The sequence below is a fragment of the Phascolarctos cinereus genome, unplaced genomic scaffold, assembly GCF_003287225.1.
Source record: "Phascolarctos cinereus isolate Bilbo 61053 unplaced genomic scaffold, phaCin_HiC Scaffold_5;HRSCAF=322, whole genome shotgun sequence".
NCBI classification, from domain to species: domain Eukaryota; kingdom Metazoa; phylum Chordata; class Mammalia; order Diprotodontia; family Phascolarctidae; genus Phascolarctos; species Phascolarctos cinereus.
The window spans coordinates 33,662,790-33,684,121 of NW_027555958.1; the positions used below are offsets into that span (position 1 = coordinate 33,662,790).

A 21,332-nucleotide genomic window follows, 5' to 3' on the forward strand; every position below is an offset into this window, starting at 1 on the left:
TCTTGTTGACTTAACTGTTGGGCATTTTCAAGGTGAAAGGATAAAGGATTTGAAGGCCGAGACTGAGCAAGCATGGGTAGGGCGGCTCCATCTTCTCCCTTCCATGCTGTAGTCCTACCAAGTTAATCCAAGTAAAAGAATAGCTGTACTGGACTTTAGACCGTTCACTGGGGCATTCAGAGTGGCGAGGAAGATAAACTTCTGTACTTGGATAGCTGCGTGATCTTGTCATGCCCACCCACCACTGCCCCGTGCCGAGGAAAAACGTGCGGAATTCCTCCTAGGAGGGACAGTACTGGATGCGGGCTACGTTCGATCCGTGCACACCTGTGAGCACGTAGTGTGGTGAAACTGAAAGTGAGTTCATAGGGACCGTTCAGCTTTCCTGAGCAGCCTGCGACTGAGAAACATTCCGGGCTTAGTTCTTGACTCTGGTCACAATAGGGAACTGGGTACACAGGATGGATCTCTTATAGAATGCAGGGAAGAAATCGCTTCCTTTATCCCTTAAATGAAGATGAGAGGAGTGTGCAGCCGAGCTGTGGTATAAATCCTGCAAAAACAAAACCTGCCTGTCTATTCAGTGCATGTTCTTTAGCTAGAGTTTCTATTGTTATATCCAGATTCCTTACCCACGTGTCTCCTTAAATGTATTGCTGCTACATAAATCTAGTCCCTTTGAACCTTGGTGTTACAAATGCTTGGAAAGCAGTCGAGACTATGTGTGCTGTAGCAGGGTGAAGCCCAGTCATTTGGAAATCAGTGCAGAGGCACCAACAACCAAAACCCTGCCTGTGTCACAGCTGACATAAAGGATGTTAGATTTCCTTTAAAATCGTAGAGTCCGTTTCCACGAGTGCTTTTGCCAGCAAAACACATTCAAGGGGCCAGAGCTCAGCACCTTTAGTGACTTCATAGAATCAGACCCTTGATGGTTATTTCCACCTCGTGAGCCCTGCAACTTTGGTCTTTGTTTTTTCTTTTAATGACATTTATTGAGAATTTTTAGCAGTCGTTCACAAATCGAAAGTGATGGCTTATGAGCAGTACAATGAAACCCATTCTTTTCAAAGCAAATAAATAGAATGGTTTTCGATCGCTGGCGGCTTCTCTCAGTCTCCGGGAATCTACTGCTGGATGCGTCGGATTGACTGAATCTGGAAAGTCTGGGCGTGAGAGCCCCATTCTCTCCAGTGCTTATAGTCTCCTCCGTGGTGATCGCACTCCAAGATGTACTGGTACCCACGGTAACCGGGATATTGGTAGCAGACCCATCTAGGAAAGCCCAAAGAGTCACCTTATTACCGAAATGGAATGAGAGCCAGATCTAACACTTGGAGACTGAACTAGAAAACCTACCAGAACCCAGTTGTGAAATGGAGCTGAGTTTGTGAAACATTGATTCATGAATGCGGTGAAGCCCATTCTCAACACAGAATGCTTTGGTATCTACTCCTGTGGTGCCAGAAAAATACTTTTTGTACCTGGGCTGGAACATGGATTAGGAACTATGTGAATGTTTGTGGGGAAGGGAACTCCATGACAACCCAGAAAGTCCCACTAATAGTTAAAAATTGATCAGTGAGGCTGGAAGTCTACATATTGTTATGAACAGTTAGTGTTTCTTTGCTCAGGCAGAGACTTTTTTTTTAAAGGCATCTTCAGTGCGCTAAAATGGTGAATAAGTGTAATGAAGGCTTTTTTGTGCCCAATACTCATAGGATGTGAGCTGCAGCAAAGCCTCAGAAATCATCTCATTTAACCTAATTTTGCCAGTTTAGGAAACAGGCCCAGTGTTTGTCCGGTGACTTGTCCAAGGGTCATACAGGTTAGTGTCAGGACTGGGGTTTGAGTCCAGGCCCTCTCACTTCTGGTCCAGTACTCCTCCCTAACCTGAGTTTATATAAAAACAATAAAAAGTCACTCATGGGCGTGTGCCCAAATCCCGTTCCTCACTTACGCTCCACACTGGATCTTCATGGAACCAACTTCGTTGTTGCACCAGCCCATGGCCTGCAACGAGGGGTAGTCATCGCAGATCTCCCACTGACGGCCAATGAAGTTTTCTTTCTCAAAGATCATGATCTTGGATTCCTTATGGTTCTGTAACCCAAGGACAAGAGAACCTGGGAGTTGCTCCAAAACTAGTCTCATTATCCTCAGTTCTTTGTGGGGGGAGAAACCTATCTTTTAAAGTAGCCAAAATAAATATAAGCCTAGAATAGACTTTACTTGACTAAAATGATGATTTGGGGCTAGAGAGGGCTTCAGGGATCCTTAAATGAACATTTACTTTTTGATGGTCTAGACCTCTGGTTCCATTAGTGTAAGCAACTCCTGGTGTAGAAAAAAACATCCTCTACTGATTCAGATAGGCAGAGAGTTGTGTGAGGTACCGAGAAATTAGGGACTATTCCTGGTCACAGCTAGTGCTATCAGAAAAGCAGGATTTGAATAGGTTTTTCTGAGGTCAAAGCCGGTAGTCTATTTGCGATGCTGCACTGCCTCTCGAATCGTAGAGTATGTTCAAAATGAGCATCCTTTCAAAGGTAGGAAGTCCTTCTACAGTATCCAATGGTCTTCCTTGTACATTGAGAGTAACGGAGCCTACGCCTTTAGAAAACGGCCTGTTCTGTTGTGGGGCAACTGTCATTCTCAGAAAGTTAGGTGGAGATGTGAGGGGTCAAAACAGCCTCAGGCAGACAGATGAGGCACATCCTGACTTACTTCAATCACTCGACCTGTTTTTGCAACAAATAAAGCAAAGGGGAGTAATTTGTCTGTGGAACATCCTCTTTCCCTTACCACTTGGTAGACTCACTCGGCTGCTAGCCATCTGTTCTTAAACATTTAAGGTAAAAGTAATCTGGTTGGGCGTCATTTACACTTAGGTTACCCCCACCACGAGGCTTTCAAAGCTCACCTGGGGGAAAGTCGCCAGGAGAGCAAGGACAAATGATAGTACTATGTTGTCCTGAAGGAGGAGCCTCCCCCACACCATTCCCTTGGACCGTCTCTGTGGGAGAAATCTGAGGGAAGCAAAGGTACCACCATCCCTCATTCCCCCTTGGACCCCCAGCTTCAAGCTACTCACTGCAGAGCAGATTGGGCGAAAGGACATGAGACGCTCCACGTGGTAGGCATTGCTCCCACTCCAGGCTTCCCAACGTGGGTACTCTCCTCTCTCCAGGACAAACTGCTGCCCACAGAAACTTGTGTGTTCATAACCAATCCATCTGTGGAAAGATGGGTCAAGGGCAGAGCCCATAGAGACTAAAGCAACAGATACCATTCACTTAATTATATTGACTCAGGCCCCAAGGGCATCATTCAGGATTCAGCACCCGTAGGACCTTGCCTCATGGAATAAGAAATAATGATAATTGGCATTTACTATTTACAGTTTACATTGTTTCATTGAAGTTAACAACTTCACCATGATGGCACCAGGGACCCAAATGGAGAGGGGGATAGATGGAATTTTTGGTTTATTTGTGGTTTGGAGTAATGTATCACACTCCTTCAGTGAAGGGGTTGAGGGTTTATTGGAAAATTGGTCTTCACCTGATCAGAACCCATATTATATATTTAGATCTGGAAGAGATCTTAGAGGTCATCTAGTCCAGCCTCGTTCTTTTTTTAATAGATGAAGAAACTGAGGCCTTGAAAGGTTACTAGACTTACCCAAGGTCACATAACTAGTCAGCCCCCATTTTGGGGGGATTTTCTTGGCAAAGATTCTGGAGTGGTTTGCCATTTCCTTCTCCAGCTCATTTGATAGATGAGGAAACTGAGGCAAACAGGGTGAAGTGACTTGCCCAGGGTCACACAGCTAGTAAGTGTCTGAGGCTGGATTTGAATCCAGGAAGATGCATCTTGCTAGCTTCCCAGACTAGTAGCTTACAGAGCCAGAATTCCAACATGCCTCCTTTGACGCCAAACTGAGTGTTTCTTTCTGCTATTTCAGTTGCCCAATAGTCCATACACTCTAATTGGAGAACCTACCTTATTTTTTTTTCCCTACTCAGATTCCATCCTTGGAGCTTCAATTCCACAATCTGGTACCTTTGTCTTTGACCTGGCTCCATCGCCCTCCCCACTCTTTCCCTAGCTTCCTTTTCCTTTAAGATACAAAACAGAGGGATTGCAGTGGCTATCTGCAGAGCTAAGTGAGATTCTAGGTGTTAGCAGGCTCACCCAAATCTAGAGACCTAGAGTAAAAAAAGAAGCGTTTTGGACTTTTCTCCACTCAGCCGACCCCTGCCTCCCTGGTTCTGTGACCAATTAGGTGACGCAGGGGATAGAGCATGGGGTCTGGAAGAGTTGAGTTCAAATTTGACCCTTGGCACTTACTAACCTGGGTAAGTCACAACTTACCTGCCTTAGTTTTCTCATCTGCACAATGGGCATGATTATAATAACCACCTCTACCTTGCAGGGTTGTTGTGATGATCAAATAAATATTTGTAAGGCACCTAGCTTAGCATGGTGCCTGGCACGTAGTAAGTGTTATATAAATGTTAATGATTATTATTGTTAATTGTTTCCCTTCACTCTCCACCTCATCCTGCTTTCCTTATTCTGTGAGCCAGTCAACAACCTTTCCCTTGACATCAAAGTGGACTGTGATTTTAATCCACCTGTGAAGACAGGACAGGAGAAAAGAGTGAGATTTCTTGTCAGGACAGAAAGATTGACCATCCACCAGGGGGCCCTGGAAGATGGGGATTTTAACGTGGACCGTTCTGCTGCATTGAGGCTGTGGCTCCTCTGTCTGCTGTGCCTAGAGAAAGCCCGCCAACTTTCTCTGACTGGAACAACAAGAAGGGGGTTCTCTGGACCAGCAGGTCCGAGAGGAGGGGGAGGCCTCTGGCTGCCGGTGTCAATAGAAGCAGCCACTGAGCCATGCACCTGTGCAAGCCACGCTCTCTGTCCTGCTGGCCTGGGACCCTAAGAGCCAGGGCACAAATGCACGTTCTCACTCCCTTTTCCCAAACAAGGTAGATTAATGGGAGAACTTTCAGGGAGGAAAGGTTCTCCCTTTGCGATGTGGTGTCCTGAATAGGTTGCAAGATGTGGCATCAGGAAGTCCTGCATTCAAATCCTACCACAGACACTTAAACTGTGGGACCCTGGGCATGTGATTTAACTGAGACTCAGTTTTTCCCTCTATAAAATAGGTCTAATACCAGCACCCACCTTACAGGGTGGTTGTGAAGATCAGATGAGTTATATATACATATACATACATAGTACTTTGCATACCTTAATATGGTAATTATTATTATTGTTATTATCATCCAGTCTGGGAGAGCCTAGGGTCTCTCTTTTCCAGCTCTCTTCGGCACAAAACCAGGAATGATTTGAGGCAGAGGACTGGGGATGCCTATCATCTCCTAAAATGGGGCTTCATATACAAAAAGCCCACACCTGGTATTAGACCCTCAGGAACCGGAGAGCATCTAACCTGTGGGCTGAGAAGTGGAAGGGGTGGAAAAGGGGACGCAAGGGCGCAGACCTACTTTGTAATCTGTCAGCTCCTGGGGCGGTGATCTGATTATTCTATTCCCACCTTCACGTGATATGCTTGGTCCTTTAATGTCCTTGGCATTATCAAGCTGATCCAGTAAGCATTCTCCCAATTTCCTCTAGCTCAGGGTTCTGGTGACAAAATTCTGTAATTTTGTCGGGGGCATGGCCCCTCTCTCCTTTTGGAGATGGTCTCTAAGAGTTGATTTTGTTAAAAAAAAAAAAAGTCTCCAACAGCCAACCTGGTAATGAGTCTCCAAGCCATCACCACTTATACCTGAAGGTCATATTGATGCCGGAGTTTGTGTTCTCATGGATAAAGCCTTCTAGAACCCAGGATCACCTCCAGACCCAGGTGAAGCATCAAAGGAGGATTCTCACTTAAGGCTAGTGTTTTAAAATCACTGGATCAGTAGGTACTGTGGGGACTGACCTCCTGCCCTCTCTCATAAAGACAGAGAAGATATTGCTAGAACCTCTTTGGCACCCACACGCATTTCCTTCTCTCTCTTGGTTGGCTCCTCTCTTAAAAAGCCCCACCCAAAGGCATAACTAGGAAGAGGCAACTGCGGCGTTGGCTTAGGGCAGCAACAACTCAGTGGGACAAACTTCTTCACAGAGGGTGTGTGCTTCTCTCTGTGGTGGTCATCATAGTTATCTAGGTGGCACAGTGTGGATAGAGCACAATGGACTTGGAGCCAGGATAGACCCGAGTTCAGATTCTGTCTCAAACATTTAATAGCTGTGGGGCACTGGGCAAGCCACCTAACTCTTTCGTTCTGTTTCCTTATCTATAAAATAGGAGCACTTACTGCACCTTTAAGATAACATATATAAAGTACTGTATAAATGCTGGCTACTAGTCCCCACACCTCTTCTCCAGTCCTCTGGAAGCATAGATCCTAGATTTAGAACCAGAAGTCCAGCGCGTTCATTTTACAGATGAGGAAACAGGCTCAGAGAGGTTAAGTGACCTGGCTGCCAAGGTGTTTGAACACAGGTCTTCCTAACTTCAAGTCTACAGCTTTATCCACTACATGGAAAGAAGGAAGGAAAGAAGCGAGCATGTATGAAGCACCTGCTATGTGCCAGGCACTCCTATCATCCTCATAACAACCCTGGGAGAAAGGTGCTACAGGCTGTCCGAGAGATGGGAAGCCCCTCTCCACGAAGCAGTGATGCCAGTGGCCCTTCTTTGGCTGGCTCCGGCTCTGGGGACATCCAGGGTAGGTCATCTGGCAGGGGTGCTGGGCGGCTGGATACTCACGCGCCACATTCCACCTTCAGGGATCTGACATTGTCGAAGCTGCACTCGGAGACATTGGGGCAGGGGCCCGTGAACTCCATTCGCTTCCCCTGGAAGTTCTCCTGGTCATAGATGGTTATCTGTGGCAGAAGGAGTCGAGGATGGGAATGAGGACACGAGAAGGAGGCAGGTGAGGGGCTCTCTGCTCGACCTTATCCTCCGAATCACCAGAAGGAAAGGTTTTTGTGGTCGGGTTTTTGTTGGGGTTTTTTTTTTAAGCAAGTATAGAAATAACCCAGAGTGGCTTGGGAAGTTTCAGATTCCCTTGTTTTTATCTAGTGGTGATTGCCTGATGAATAAGGAAGTCGTTTGAAGAAACACTCCTGGCCTGTAGTAGGATCACGTAACCAGGTTCCTTGATAGACCTTGAGAGAAGGATTTAAGGTGAGGACTCCCACTGACACCCCAATCCAGTGTCAGCAAAGGCAGGGCCAAGGCCTGGAATAGAGCATAGGAGCAAAGACCCATGATTGGAGGGAGAGCTCCTTGGGAAGAGAGGGCAGAATCTCTTCCCGTTTCTGTGGCTCCAGATCCTATCATCTCTAAGGGTCCAACTTTAATGTGACTTACCCAAGGTCACAGTGCTAGTAAGAAGCAGAGGCAGAATTCAAACCCAGGTCTCCTGACTCAAGAGACTTTCCCCCTACTCTACCAAATTGCCCCTCAGCAAGGAGACAGGTTCTGTCTGTGACTGCCTGGGTGATCTTGAATTCAAGTCATTTCCCTTTTCTAGGTTCTCAGTTTCATCGTCTGTAAAACAGGCATGGTATAAAATAGTGAATGGGCAGCTACATGCCACAGTGAGTAGAGTGCCAGGCCAGCAGTTGGGAAGACGTGAGTTCAAATCTGGCCTCAGACGCTTACTAGCTGTGTGACCCTGGACAAGTCACTTCACCCTGTTTGCCTCAGTTCTTCATCTGTAAAATGAGCTGGAGAAAAAAATGACAAACCACTCCGGTATCTTTGCCAAGAAAATCCCAAATGGGGTCATGAAGAGTCAGACACAACTGAAAAACGTCTGAGCAGCAACAAATAGAGTGAATAGAGCTGTGGACTTGAAATCAGGAAGACCTGGATTCAGATCCTGCCACATACACTCATTAACTGTGCGATCTGCGCAAGTCCATTTCCTTATCTGTAAAACACGGTGGTCGGCTTCCATGACCTCTAAGGTCCCTTGCAGCTCCAGATCTCTGATGCTATGAACACAAATGGCATTACTGAAATGGAGATCGTTTGTGCATTTTGGAGGGGGAGCGTCCCAGAAGCTCCACTGGTCTGAATCCAGCTCTTCCCAGCCTGGTTCATATAAAACCTTAATGTGGACTATGACTGGTGTGGCCTTGGGTGTGTTTTCTTTTCAAAGATAACTTATCAACGTAGCAATATATCACACCCCCATATTCCCCTTACCCCCACCCCAGCCTATAAGCAGAAAATCCCTCTCCTTTCTCCTGAGGTCTGGTCCCACACGTGCCTGTGGCCAGACTTTGGGGCAGCCCTGCTAGGGTTCGCTGTAGACAAGGCGAGGAGCCAGCCAGGATGGCCTAAGGAGAGATATTTTTCAACATGACTTTCTAAAGTACCTTCTCTTTTGAAGGCCAGGAAATCCCACTCTCCTTGGCATGGAGGTGTTTATCTTATAAATCAACCGCTCTGGGTTTCACTGAAGGTTCAAAGCTTCTGGTGAATGGCACACGCTGGGGGCACAGCCTCAGCATTAAAACCTTGCCTAGGGTAGACAAATGCTTTTCTTGGCTCTCTTGTTGACTGTCAAATTTTGTCACCTACAGCAGCCTAGCTGAAAGTCTCTGGCACCTGCCTTGGAACTCCCACCTAGCCTCTGAGAAGCCACCTCCCGGCATGCCCTTTCACCCGAGTGGACGGGCATTCATTCCCTGGTCTTCCAGCTGATGGGCTTACCTTCCATGGCCCTAGAGGCCCAGGCAGAGGATTTGTCTGAGCCATCCTAGCAGCTGGCACAGTTTCTGCAAGAGAAAGAAAAGGTCTCTTTTGGGGTCCTGACTCAAAACAAATGTGGCTACTCTCTCATAAGCCCAGAGCTCCATCATCAACTCAAACACGCCTCTGTTTCTCCACCTCTCACACGTCCCCCAAAAGGGGGCGAAATGGCTATGAGCTGATTGACAGACTTCTTACAATTACATTTGCGGCCTCGGCTGAAACTGCAGAATCCAGAAATGCAAGATTGAGACCTTGGAGATATGACCCAGCCCAGTTAATTTTATGGATGAAGGGACTGAGAACTGGGTGTCAGTGGCAGCTAGAGCCCGGTGTCCTGTCCACTACAGAGACAGTCCGAGTAGTAAGAGTGCTGGAATTGGTGTCAAGAGGAACCTGGGGTTCAAAACCTCCAATATCACCTCTCTGAGCCTCAGTTTCTCACATCTGTAGCATGAAGATAATAATACCATTAAGTACCCATCTTACAAGGTTCAAATGAGGCAGCATATATAAAATGTGTGCTATTGTTCAAGGTCAGTTCTATAATTGGGAGGGACCTCAGAGACCATCTAATGCAAGCTAGATTTACAGAAAAGGAAACTGAGGCCCAAGAAGGACAATAATTTAAAATCAAATATTTAGAACTAGAAGGAACTTCACAATCATCCAGTGCAAATTCCTTATTTTGCAGCTGAGGAAATGGAGGCCTCAGAAAGGTTAAATGATTTAATTGAAGTTACACAGCTAATACCTGTTAAAGCTAGGATTTCAATCCTGACTCCAAATCTGGCCTTCTCTGTGGTGCCATTTTATCCCTGTTGCAGGATGGAACACTGTTTCTAGTCTCAGTCTCGTCATTGACTCCCAAGCCTCAATTCCATCCTCTCTCCAATTAGGGAGTTGGTTAAAGTCCTGACTTTTCGTGTGACTTGTCCAAGGTCACACAGGTAGGAAGCAGCAGAGCTAGGATTCGAACCCAGGCCTGGCCCTAGGACTCAGATGAAGAGCTGGAAGGGACTTCAGAGATCTTCTAGCCCAACCCCCTTATTTCAGGAATGAGCCCCAGAGAAGCCAAGTGGACTTGTCCACGGTCATGCAAATGGTCTGTGGCGGGCCTGAATTCGATCCTGGGTCCTCAGACTTCAAATCCCCTTCTTTGTACTTACTTTCAAATCTACCTGCTTTCTACAGTCAGCCTAGTACCATGAGATCATAGAACCAAAGCTGGAAGGGACCTTTGAGGCCATCTAATCCACCCTGCCCTCTACCTTTTACAGGAGAGGAAACTGAGGCTCGCAAATGTAAAGTGACTAGACCATGGTCACGCAGCCAGTAGATATCAGAAGTGAGATTCGAACCCGGATCTTTCTGACTCAAAGTCCAACACTTCCACTTTACTTCCTCCCAGAGGGTAAATAAATTAATCCAGAAGTAGGAACCATGGCTGGCTGACCCCCCTCCACAAACTTGCCGATCAGTGACTCTGTTCCTTGCATGCCACACTCACCTCCCATCTCTGTGTCTTAGCCCTGGCTGTTCCCCCATACCTGGCATGCCCACCCTCCCCACCGCCGCCTCCTGGCTTTCTTCCTTCCGCAGGAGGCCTTCCTTGATCCCTCTCTCTGAAATGACCCTCTGATTACTCAGTAGACATGTACACAGTTATATATGTACATGGTTGTAAAGGCTGCGAGCTCCTTGAGGGCAGGGACTGTTTTGGCCTTTCTTTGTATCCCCAAAGCTTAGCACAATGCCTGGCACATAGTAGGCACTTAATAAGCATTTGTTGACTGACCGTCTGACCCATAAGCTGTTTCCAGCCATCCCTTCCTGGGATGGACAGCCACCCTAGGAGGTGTGGCCCAGCCAAGGCCATTTCTTCTTCCAGGCAGCTTGTACACCGAGGCAGTGGGGTGGGGGGGAGTGAAAAGAGTGCTGGACCAGCTCTGCCACTAATAGCAGTATGGCCTTAGCCAAGTCCATTATAGGATATTAGTGGCTAATGGGTGGCACAGTGGACAGAGCACTGGACCTGAGTTAAAATCTCCACTCAGACACCAGCTGTGTGACCCTGGCCAAGTCACTTCATCTCTGTCTGCCTCAGTTTCCTCACCTGTAAAATGGACTTAATGATAGCAGCTACCTCCCAGGCTTGTTGTGAGGATCACAACTGAAATACTAATTGTAGGAAGCCTAGCACACAGTAGGCGCTGTGTAAGTGCTGTTAGTAATAAGAGCCAACACATATAAACGTTTCAAGGTTTTCAAAGTGCTTCGCGCAGATTGTCTCGTCTGATCCTCAAAACAACCCATTAAGGTAGGGGCTATTGATCGTCCCCATTTTACAGATGAGGAAACTGAGGCAGACAGGTTAAGTGACTTGCCAGGGTCACACAGCACGTAGGTGTCTAAGGGGGGATGTGAACCCCGATCTTCCTGACTCCAAGTCCGGGGTCTTACTCGCTATGGCCTGCCGTCTCTCGGCCTCTATTTCCTATAAAACGAAGGGTTCTTTCCTGCTCTAAGGGTCTATAAGGCTTGTGGGAGCAAAGTATAGATAAACACAGTGACCCAGGGAGTTCAATGCCTTAAGCCCCTCAGCAGTCAAACCACATTTCCCAACAGCCACTCTTGCCCACCTGCTTTTGCCTCCAAGCTTCCAAAATACCCACTCACTCCAGGATTTTCAAGGATCCCTCCAACCCTGCAGGGGCTGCTTGGGCACTAGTGCAAATTTGGTTCTGACTCCCTTATTCCAGGGCCTGAGAGGACCCTTCTAGGGTCCAGGACTGTAATCTCCACCCCTCACCCCCCAATGAGCAGGTATCTGCAACCCCTTGTCTTCAATCCAAAAGCCCTGAGAGCCGGGGGATAGGAATGGGTAAGAGGGGCCCAGCTAGCTTCACTCACCGAGCTCCCTCTGGACAGCCTGGGTCTCCATCTGGTACCAACTCAGCCCAGAGCGCGCCTTTATATAACACGGCCACCTTTAGCTTGTCAGCACAATGCTTTCTCTGCCTAGATCTCTAGGTGATCCCTGGGGCTTTGGGCAGCTCAGCTCCCTGAGCCGGGGCTGTCTGGGTTTTTGTTTAAAGGCATATAAACATTCCTGGCCACCACTGCTGTCTGTGGATGCAGGCCCGCTGTACTTGGGACATTTTAGTGGGGGCTGGGGATAGGGGCTCTGCTCTGTCTCCATACCTATCTTTGGATGCTGCTGGAAGAAAGAACCCTTGCTGGGGCAGGGAAGTGGGCCTTAGCTTCAGGGGCCAAGGAGAGGAGGCATGGTGCCCCAGGTACCTCATTTTACCTGGTTGGTGCTTGGGTAATCGAAGCCCCCTCCATCCTTAGTGACTTGTGACTCCTCGGGCCAGTGAACGCCTCATCTCGGAGCTTCCCAGGGGCTCAATTGCCCTGTTTTTTCCAAGCAGCTACCTTGATTGAGAGAAGCAGTCCTCCCTCCCTAGGGCAACTCTCCCCATCCCTAACCCTACCCCCACCCTATCCCAACCCCCATCCCCAACCGCATCCTCTCTACTCACAGACTATTGGGCCCCAGGCAACCTTTTTGGTCCCAGGGAAAAAATTCCTTTAATGAATGAAAAAGTATTTATTAAACACTTACTGTGCGCCAGGCATGCTGGTAAGGGACTGGGGCTGGGAGTAAAAAGATGAAAAGGGAGACCATTGGTGCATTCCTATGGCCACACCTGCTTCTGGCTTCCTCCTTAGGGCCTTCACACCCGGCCCAGGGATGCTCTGCAGCCTCCAGTTTGGCATAGAATCCGGATGGGATCTGGTGAGAGGAAGCCCAGTGAGGACGGGAAGCCAGATGAGGAGGGTCGGCATCGCGTGGAGGTGAGCAGGCAGAGACGCCGGGACCTGGGGAAGTTCTGCCTCCAGCCCCGCTATGTCCTAGCTGCTGGCAGACTGCAGGCTCTCTGCGGGCAGGGAATGCCTGGTTTCTGTCTTCATATTCTCTTTATTGTCCAACATCCCACACAACAGGCTCTTAACAAATGTGGCTGGATCCATGGATCAGTCACCAAAAGGGCTCCAAACACTTGAACGCAAGTCTTTCATATGTATGTGTGTATGCATATATGTATAGGGAGTGGATCTCTCTGCCAGTTTGGGTCACCACCTTCTCAGCAACTTCTAGTTTGTATCACTGGCACGACTCAGACTCAGACCCTCATCTCCTGCTGCTTTCCTCTCTCTCTCTCTCTCTCTCTCTCTCTCTCTCTCTCTCTCTCTCTCTCTCTCTCTCTCTCTTTCTCTCTTCCTCCTTTCCTTCCTCCCTCCCTCTCTCATTCTCTCTCCCTCCTTTTTCTCTCCTTCCTCTTCCTCTCTCCTTTTTCTCTCTTCCTCTCCTCTTCCCCTCTGTTTCTCTTTCTCTGCTCCCTCTCCTTTTCTCTCTCCCCTTCCTCTTTTCCCCCTCTCCTCTCTCTCTTTTCTCTCTCTTTCTCTCCCTTTCCTCTCTCCTTTCTCTCTCTCTCCCTTTCCTCTCTCCTTTCTCTCTCTTCTCTCTCTCTGTCTCTCTTTCTCTCACATCTGTCCTAAGGTTGAGAATACAAACAGAATCAAACAGTCCATGACTTCACAACAACCTTACATTCTAATGATATAGAAATACTGGTTATTATAATACAATCCCTGAGCCAGAAGGGATCATAGGGGCTGGCTAGCCCAGTCCCCTCCCTTTTGGATTGAGGAAGCGCAGTCCCACAGCAGAGAATTGACTTGCCCAAAGACACACGGTGAGGAAGCTGTACAAGCAGACAAGCCCCAGACCTGTAGAATATGGTCCAGTCCCCTATTTTCTTCCCAATTCTAGCATGGGACAGCAGCATCTTGTTTCAGGAGCTGCCCCTCTCTTCACCCAGACCCTCCCCATCCCATTCCCTGAGTCTTCTGCCCTCACTCTATTTAGTTCCCCATGAAGGACCAGCAGCTCCCACTCTGCTCTCACTGGAACATCTTCTCATCATCATCATCATCATTGTCATCATCATCATGCTGGGGAAATACCCAGGATTACTTACACTTTGCTTCATATCTATGTCCTTGTAATTCCTTCTCCCACACCGGTGGAAAAGAGTGGAAAGAGCTCTGGTGCTGGAGTCAGAGGCCCTGAGTTCAAATCCTGTCTCAGATACCTATAACCTGTGTGACATTGGTTGTCATTTCACTTCTCTGGGCCTCAGTTTCCTCATCTGTAAAATAAAGAAGTTGAACTCAGGGACTTGTAAGGTTCCTTACGTAGCTTAGACTTATGATCCTATGACTCAGTGATCTCTGAGGTCTTTCCCAACTCTGAACCATACGGTTCTATGATCCTTTCCCTCCACGCCACGTTGGGTACTACCCATATATTCAGTTAGCAGGGCACCGTGCTTGTTATCTGGATGCTTTCACAGCTACCAACCAAGAGTCCCTCCCCCTACTCAACAACTCCAAGAGAGGAATAAACTGCTTTATCTTGTTACTCAATATTACACCCCCCCCCCTTATCTCTCCAATGAGATTGTAAGCTTCTTGAAGGCAGGGTGTTGGAAGAGAGTCCAGTTTCAGTCTTGGCCAGAGGCTTTAGATTAGTCCCCCCACCCCCTTCAGTATCCTCCTTTATCAAATGATGGGGTAGGACTAGATCAGGGGCTCATGCTTTTTTATGTCATGGACCCTTTTGACCACCTGATGAAGCTTGTAGACCTCTTCTCAAAATAACATTTCCAAATATACAAAATAAAATAAAGGAAATCCAAGGTTAATGAAAACAAATATATGATTTTTTTCCCCATCCAAGTCCACAGACCCCATGAAATCAGACCCTTGAGGGGGTCACTTCTCTGTGCCTCAATTATCTCATCTGTAAAATGAGGAGGTTGTAAAAATTGGAGGTTTTAACTCGGGGACCACATACCCTCCAGGGTCAAAGGTTAGATTTCAGGAGTCTGTGAGTTTGTATGGAAAAAGTCACATCTACATTTTCATTAACTTCTGACTGAAATTTACCATGCTCTTCAATTCTTTAAAAACATGATTCCAAGAAGGCTTCCATGGGATTCTCCAGGGGTCCAGGACCCAAAAAAAGGCTAAGAATCCCTAACCTAGATGATATCCAGAGATCCTTTCGCATTTTCAAGCCGACGAGAAGCTGGGATGAACGCAGAGACTGTCCCCACCAGGGATCTTCAGGGAAGAAAAATTGCCAGCATTTTGCCAGCCTACTTTATTTGTGTTTTATGCACAATCAATGTTTTTATTTGGGGACTTGAAGTCACATGGGGTTGTTAATACAATGAAGACTGATGTAGTTGAAAATTTATTCAATGAAAAGAAAACAATTAGACGTCATTGTGGGAACAATACACAAGTACTAGCTGAATGGGCCAGGAGCCAGTGCCCGGGTCTCCATTTTTCCCTCCGCCTCCCTCTTCCTCATTAGAACTCTGGGAGTTTCAAGAGGATTTCCAAGTCTTTAAGGATGATTAAGGAGCTTTGCTGCAGCTGTGTACCTCACTTACTATTTGAAGACAACTCAGTATTTGTCCATGCAACGGATGCCCCCATTCCCACCTCCTCTTTGCTCCCCCTACACCAATGACTGCTACCCTTCCTTCCTTGGTCTTGGTGTGACCCTGGAGAAATAAACAGATGCTCTGTTTCTTTTATTTTTCTGTTCTTCTCATTAAAAAAAAGTTCCATTGGTATTCTATTTAATACGGGAAGCAGCATATGGCCTAATGGAGAGAGGATTGGACCCAAAGGGAGGAAGATCTGGGTTCAGATTCTGCCTCTTACACATACTGGGTATGTGACCCTGAGACAAATTTCACTTATTTTTGCATTCTAGGTCAATGGTTCTCAAAGTGTGGTCTTGGGGGGCCAAGACCCTATCAGGTGGTCTATGAAGTCAAAACTATTATTCTAGTTATACTAAGATGTCTTAGGGCAGCTAGGTGGTGCAGTGGATAGAGTAATGCCAGCCTGGAGTCGGGAAGACCTGAATTCAAATCCAGCCTCAGACACTTAGTAGCTGTGTGGCCCTGGGCAAGTCACTTCATCCTGTTTGTCTCAGTTTCCTCATTTGCAAAATGAGCTGGAGAAGGAAATGGCAAACCACTCCAGACAAACCCAAATGGGGTCACGAAGAGTTGGACATGACTGAACAAAAACGGCAACAAAAAGATGTCTTGATTTCTAACATGGTTAAGTATATGTAATAGATATAACCCACATGAACACAAGCTTTTGAGGGAAAGGAGTCTTCAATAATTTTTAAGAGCATAAAGCAGGCCTGAGACCGAAAAGTCTGGAAACCACTGCCCAGGCATCTCTCTAAGACCGTAAGTTTCAGAGAGGGTGATGATTTGCACTGATGAAGGAAGCTTCTTTCTGGGGTGGTTCCTTATACCAAGGAAATCACTGGTTGGCCCCTACACCCCTAGCCTGGCAGTTGTCACTTCCCAATGGATGCTCAACCCTTCCCTACGGCAAAGAAGTTTAAGTAAAACAAAATCGAATCAATGCATTGCCCATGTGTGACAGTGTGCTATGTTCCTCTCCTGCAGTCCTCTACCTCTCCGACAAGAGGCAAAAGTCACGATTGGTCACTGCCCTGGGTTCTTCCAAGGAGGTCAGCCTGGGCTGCCCTGTGGGTTGGGGAGGAGGCTAGAGTCAGAAGGGAACTTACAGGCTGGGTTTTCTCTCCACTTTTTACAAATATGGAAACAAAGGCTAACAGAGGTTAAAAAAAAACTGTCTGAGGCAGGATTGAAACTAGAGTCTTTTGATTCCAAACCCAGAGCTCTAACCACTGTTCCACCTAATTTCTCACTCCACTAAGCTGGGCCTGATTATTCCCTCTTTAGTGCAGGAGAAAGAGCTCTGGATTGAGGTCAAATTCTGCCTCAGTCACTCAATACCTTTGTGAACTGGGGCAAGTCATTTCACCTCTGGGCCTCAGTTTCCCCATCTATGAAATAAGGTCAGACAAGATGACCTCTACGCTCCTTTCCAGTGCTGAGTCTATAATCCCATGACCTCCATTGGTCACCGCCGCAGTTGTGCCCGTAGACCAATCTCTTACCACTTACTTCAATCCAACCAATATCTATTAAGTCTCTACTCTGTGCAAGGCACTGGGCTATACAAAGGTGAAACAGCATGTGGTTTTTGCTCTTCAGGCGCTTCTCACCTCTTCTGCACTGCCAGGACACTTGGGTCTGTTGGTGTGGGCCCTTTTGTATTGGGTGAATCCCTTGTGGACAATTGGCAAGAGTAAATGGAGGTGAAGAGGATGAGAAGATGGGGCTGAAATGCACTATGTTAATCAATGAGCTCACAGATCTATGGGAAAAGTCCTGGAGTACTAATGCCTGGGTTACCCCTCCCCCAATGCAGGTCACCTTTCCTTCACATCTTAGTAGATAACTTTCAAGAGCTTCTGTGGCCAGAAGATTCATTGACCCACAGTCACCCCGATAATGATCGCAGAGATGCTCATTCAGTCACAGGTCTATAGCTAGGAGGGTCCTCAGTGGTCATCAAATCCAACTCCCTCATTTTACAGAGGCACGGAGAGGTCATAGGCTCATAGGATCATAGATCCTATATTCAATCCCTCTTGGTCCCTCTCCTCGGGATGAGATTCCCTGTACTTTAGCCAGGCCTATTTTCAGTTGCCATGGCCTTCAGACGTCTCTGGGCCCATACCCCCTTTTATTTGTTTGGTAGGACTTACTGGAGCTCGGGTCCCACTTGCATAGGATCAAGTGGGACTTTTGGAGCTAGAAGGAATCTGAGAGGTCTTCAATTCCAAACTCCTCTTTCTGGAAATGAGGAAACTGAGGCCTAGATAGTGTTAAGTGACTTGCCTAAAATCATACAGGTACTAAGGGACAGAGCTGGAATTTGAACTCAAGTCTTCTGGCTCCCAAACTACATCTTTTCCCACTATGCCACCCCCTCTCCATGAATATGGGGAATCCAGGGTCACCATGATGAGGCACCAGAGAAGGACTTTAGAGGAGGAAGGGCAGGGACCTCCTCAGATTTGTCTCCTGTATCCCGCATTTGTAGTCCATTTTGCAGATGAATATACTAAGGCCATAGAAGGGGGGTTGATGGGCTAATGAGCAGATCTGCTCGACCACCTGGAGCCAGTGACCCAGCCTACAGGGTCTAGGAGGTTCTATCTGCCCCATCGGGAGCGAGGTGGAGGAAGGTCATGCAGAGGAAGGGAGTCATGGGACCGCGCTGGGACCTGGAATCAGCACTTTGTATCCAAAACACAAAGCCCTGGACACTGCGTCTCACTAGCTCTTTTGTCGTCTGGCACATCAAGCGTGATGAGGACAAAGCAAAATGTTTGGTCAGCTATCACTTCCCCTCTTTCTCCCTTCCCCCCTTTCCAGCTGGTGGCACCTTCCTAGGGTCTTTTGTGTGCTCTCAGGCTGTGTGACCCTCTGCCTTTCCGTCGACCTCAAACGGGAGATAGGCTGCCTGGCCAAGACCTGTTGAAAGAGACCCTAAGCCTGGGACATCACAGGGGACATCACATTGTCCATGGCAATGTGAGATTTAGAGCTGGCAGGGACTATAAGCCCTTCATTTTACAAGTGAAGAAACTGAGGCCCAGAGGAGGAGAAATGACTTGTCCAAGGTCACACAGAGATAGTAAGGGCCAGAACTGGGATCTGAACCTGGGTTCTCTTGCTCCAAATCCAGCATTCTTTACCCCGTACCATGTTGCCTGGGGATTGTAGAGACCTGGGGAAATATATGGAAGGACTTCCAGCTCTGGTTCTAATCCTGTCTCTGTCACTTACTACCTTGGAAACCTCAGGTAATTTTCTTTCTTTCTCTGGGCCTCAGTTTCCCTATCTGTAAAATAAGGGGGTCAGAGTGAGTCACCTCCAAGGTCCTTTTTGCTCTAAATCTGTGGAGTCTTTGATCCTTTAATATACTTCCAGTGAGAATTCCTAGAGGAATTTTTTGAATCCCCAACCCACAAAATCCAAAAAAAGAGCTGGAAGGGTCTTTCTGAGGTCATTTACCTCCACAGAGTCTCCCCTATCTATCCTGCCTTTTCTATTCCCACTGCTATAACTATAGTTCTTTTGGTTTTTGAGGCAATCTGGGTTAAGTGACTTGCCCAAGGCCACACAGCTAGTAAGTGTCTCAGGTCAGATTTGGACTCAGGTCCTCCTGACTCCAGGGCCGTGCACCATCCACCATGCCACCTTGCTGCCCCTATCACTGTAGTTCTGAACTTCATTCTCACTTCCTCCTCTATGGATAATTATGTAATGCTCTCCAACGTGGTCCCCTGTCTTCCTTCTGTCTCTCTTCTTACTCCCTTAACCTTAATTTCAGGTTAAGCATACTGCAGAATTAGACATTAAACTTCTTATGGGACAGCCCTGGTCACGCCCATTCCCTGCTCAAAACTCTTCCTTTGCTCCCCATAGCTTGCTGAATAAAGTATTAGCCTGACACTCAGTGCTTTCCACAACCTAGCAGCAATTACCCATCCAGCCTTAGCTCCCATCATTCACCTATAGTCTCTTATGCTCCATTCAAACCTGACTACTCAGCATTCCCCAAACAAGCTATCCTTTTTCATCTCTGTACATTGTTCATACTGTTTCCTCCATGTGAAATACTATCTCTGCCATCTCTGTCAAAATCCCTCTAATCTTATTTTTTTCTTATGCTCACACGCACTCATCCATCAGTGTTTACTGTTTAGTCAAGGGTCAGCAAACAGCTGATCTAGAACAAGCTCAAAGCTTTGGTGGCTCGTGGCTTGCTACATATACATAATTATGGCAGGAATTCAGAACAAAGGATACTTGGATTGTTAATGCACCTTCAAGCTTGTTCTGTTTGGGGTGAGGGAAAGTTGAGGTGCCTCAGGTCCACATGGCTCTTTTTCTTTGATGAAGCCTCCCGAATGGATTTGAGGGTACAAGATTCCCATAAGGGGCTAATCAAAAGTTACAAGGAATTTCTAACCTTAAGTCAGATAACTATCTGGAACAATGAGATGCAATCCAGCCCCAGACATAGTAGATGAAATGCCTCTAGGCTCTACTTAGATAACTGCCTATTTTGGCCTCCCAAAGGGCTTGGTTCCTTGAGGAGGAAACTCTTTTAAGACCAAGAAGCCAGCATAGCTAAGACATTAGGAACTGACAAATTCCCTACAGAGAGAAAGTTGCTAAGAGATTTTCCTTAGTCTAACACTGGGTGTGGAAGGTTTGTTTCTCTAATAATTGAACTGAGGCTTAAGAATCTGGGCTCCAAGCTAAAAGAGAGATGCTAGAACCTATTCCTCCTTTTATGTGAAAAATGCAGCATCTTAGTTGAGTGCTTCAGCTAAAGCCAGAAGCTAGTTACAGAGAGACACTTTGCAACCACAACACCAACAGGGCAATGCCTATTAGCAGGAGAACAATATCTAGTAGCAGCCAGCCTGGCAGGGACGAGGTGCCATGTGAGGCCAGAAGAGAGCTGGATCAATGAGATGGTGAAATGACATCATTAGAGGACATTAGTTGTCCCTCTGCATGTGTGACCTGGGCTCATGTGCTCCCAATGGGTGAGACTTGCACCCTAGCCAATCATGGTAGCCATACATGCTCTTCCACCCACGTGTCCTTATGTGCGTACCCTCCATGTCTGCACCCTGGCCATGTGTTCCTTCTGTATGTACCTTTCTCTGTTCTCTAGGTACGGTCACCCTTCCCACTGATGATGTGTGTGTTTGTGGGAGGGTATCCTCCAGGTTTGCAGGCAGATATTGCTCACTATGTTAATTCATTAAATGTCTTGCTTTGGGTTAATTGTGTCCTTTACTGGTGGAGGTTAATGATCTACGGCTTGGTTTTGTTGATGGGTGTGGACCTACCGAGTGACTTGAATTAGGTATAACTTTTGGGGGGATCCATATGCAAAAGGGGAGTTGGTTAGAAGACAACATGGTATAATGGAGCATGCCTCGAACTTGTAGTTGGGAGAGATAGAGGTTGGAATCTTTCTCCTACATTTATTAGCTTTTTGACCGTGGGCAATTCACTTACACAATACTTCTCCACCCTCGTTCTCTTCCCTCTGCTGCTTGGATGGCATGGATCATACCCTAATTACACTTCACATCTCCCTAATCTGGCTGCTAGGACATAGTCTTTAACCGGCTTTGCCTTTGACCTCCAAATGTCCCGATTGTGCCTTGCTTCCAAGCTCAATATCAGTCTTCCATCTTGCCTCCCATTATTAGAGTTCTCTCAAGACTCCATCCATCCCTACTCTATTAACCATGGACAGATTCATCAATCTGAACAAAAAAGGGGCAAATTTAGATATTTAAGGGGAAAGTCACATGGCGTCAGGGGCAGGAAGGGGAATCAGGTAAGCTTTTAAACTAAAAACTGGGTTAATAAATGAAAAAGTTTCAGATTAATGTGAATCTTATTAGGGCAGTTGTGGAGGGAATGGAGTGGCCTGAGTAAAAGAAGGATGGCCC

The 21,332-nt window shown here is 47.0% G+C and overlaps 1 protein-coding gene across 1 annotated transcript; it reads right to left on the bottom strand.

The window, feature by feature from the left end:
• Window positions 1–1,127: 1,127 nt before the first annotated feature.
• On the bottom strand, window positions 1,128–11,741 carry CRYBA1 (crystallin beta A1). Its single transcript, XM_020963376.1, has 6 exons — window positions 11,711–11,741; window positions 8,759–8,823; window positions 6,797–6,915; window positions 3,095–3,236; window positions 1,961–2,103; window positions 1,128–1,275 (listed from the first exon to the last, which is right to left on the bottom strand). The coding sequence occupies exons 1-6, from the start codon at window positions 11,739–11,741 to the stop codon at window positions 1,128–1,130; spliced, it is 648 nt and encodes a 215-aa protein (XP_020819035.1).
• Window positions 11,742–21,332: the final 9,591 nt, after the last annotated feature.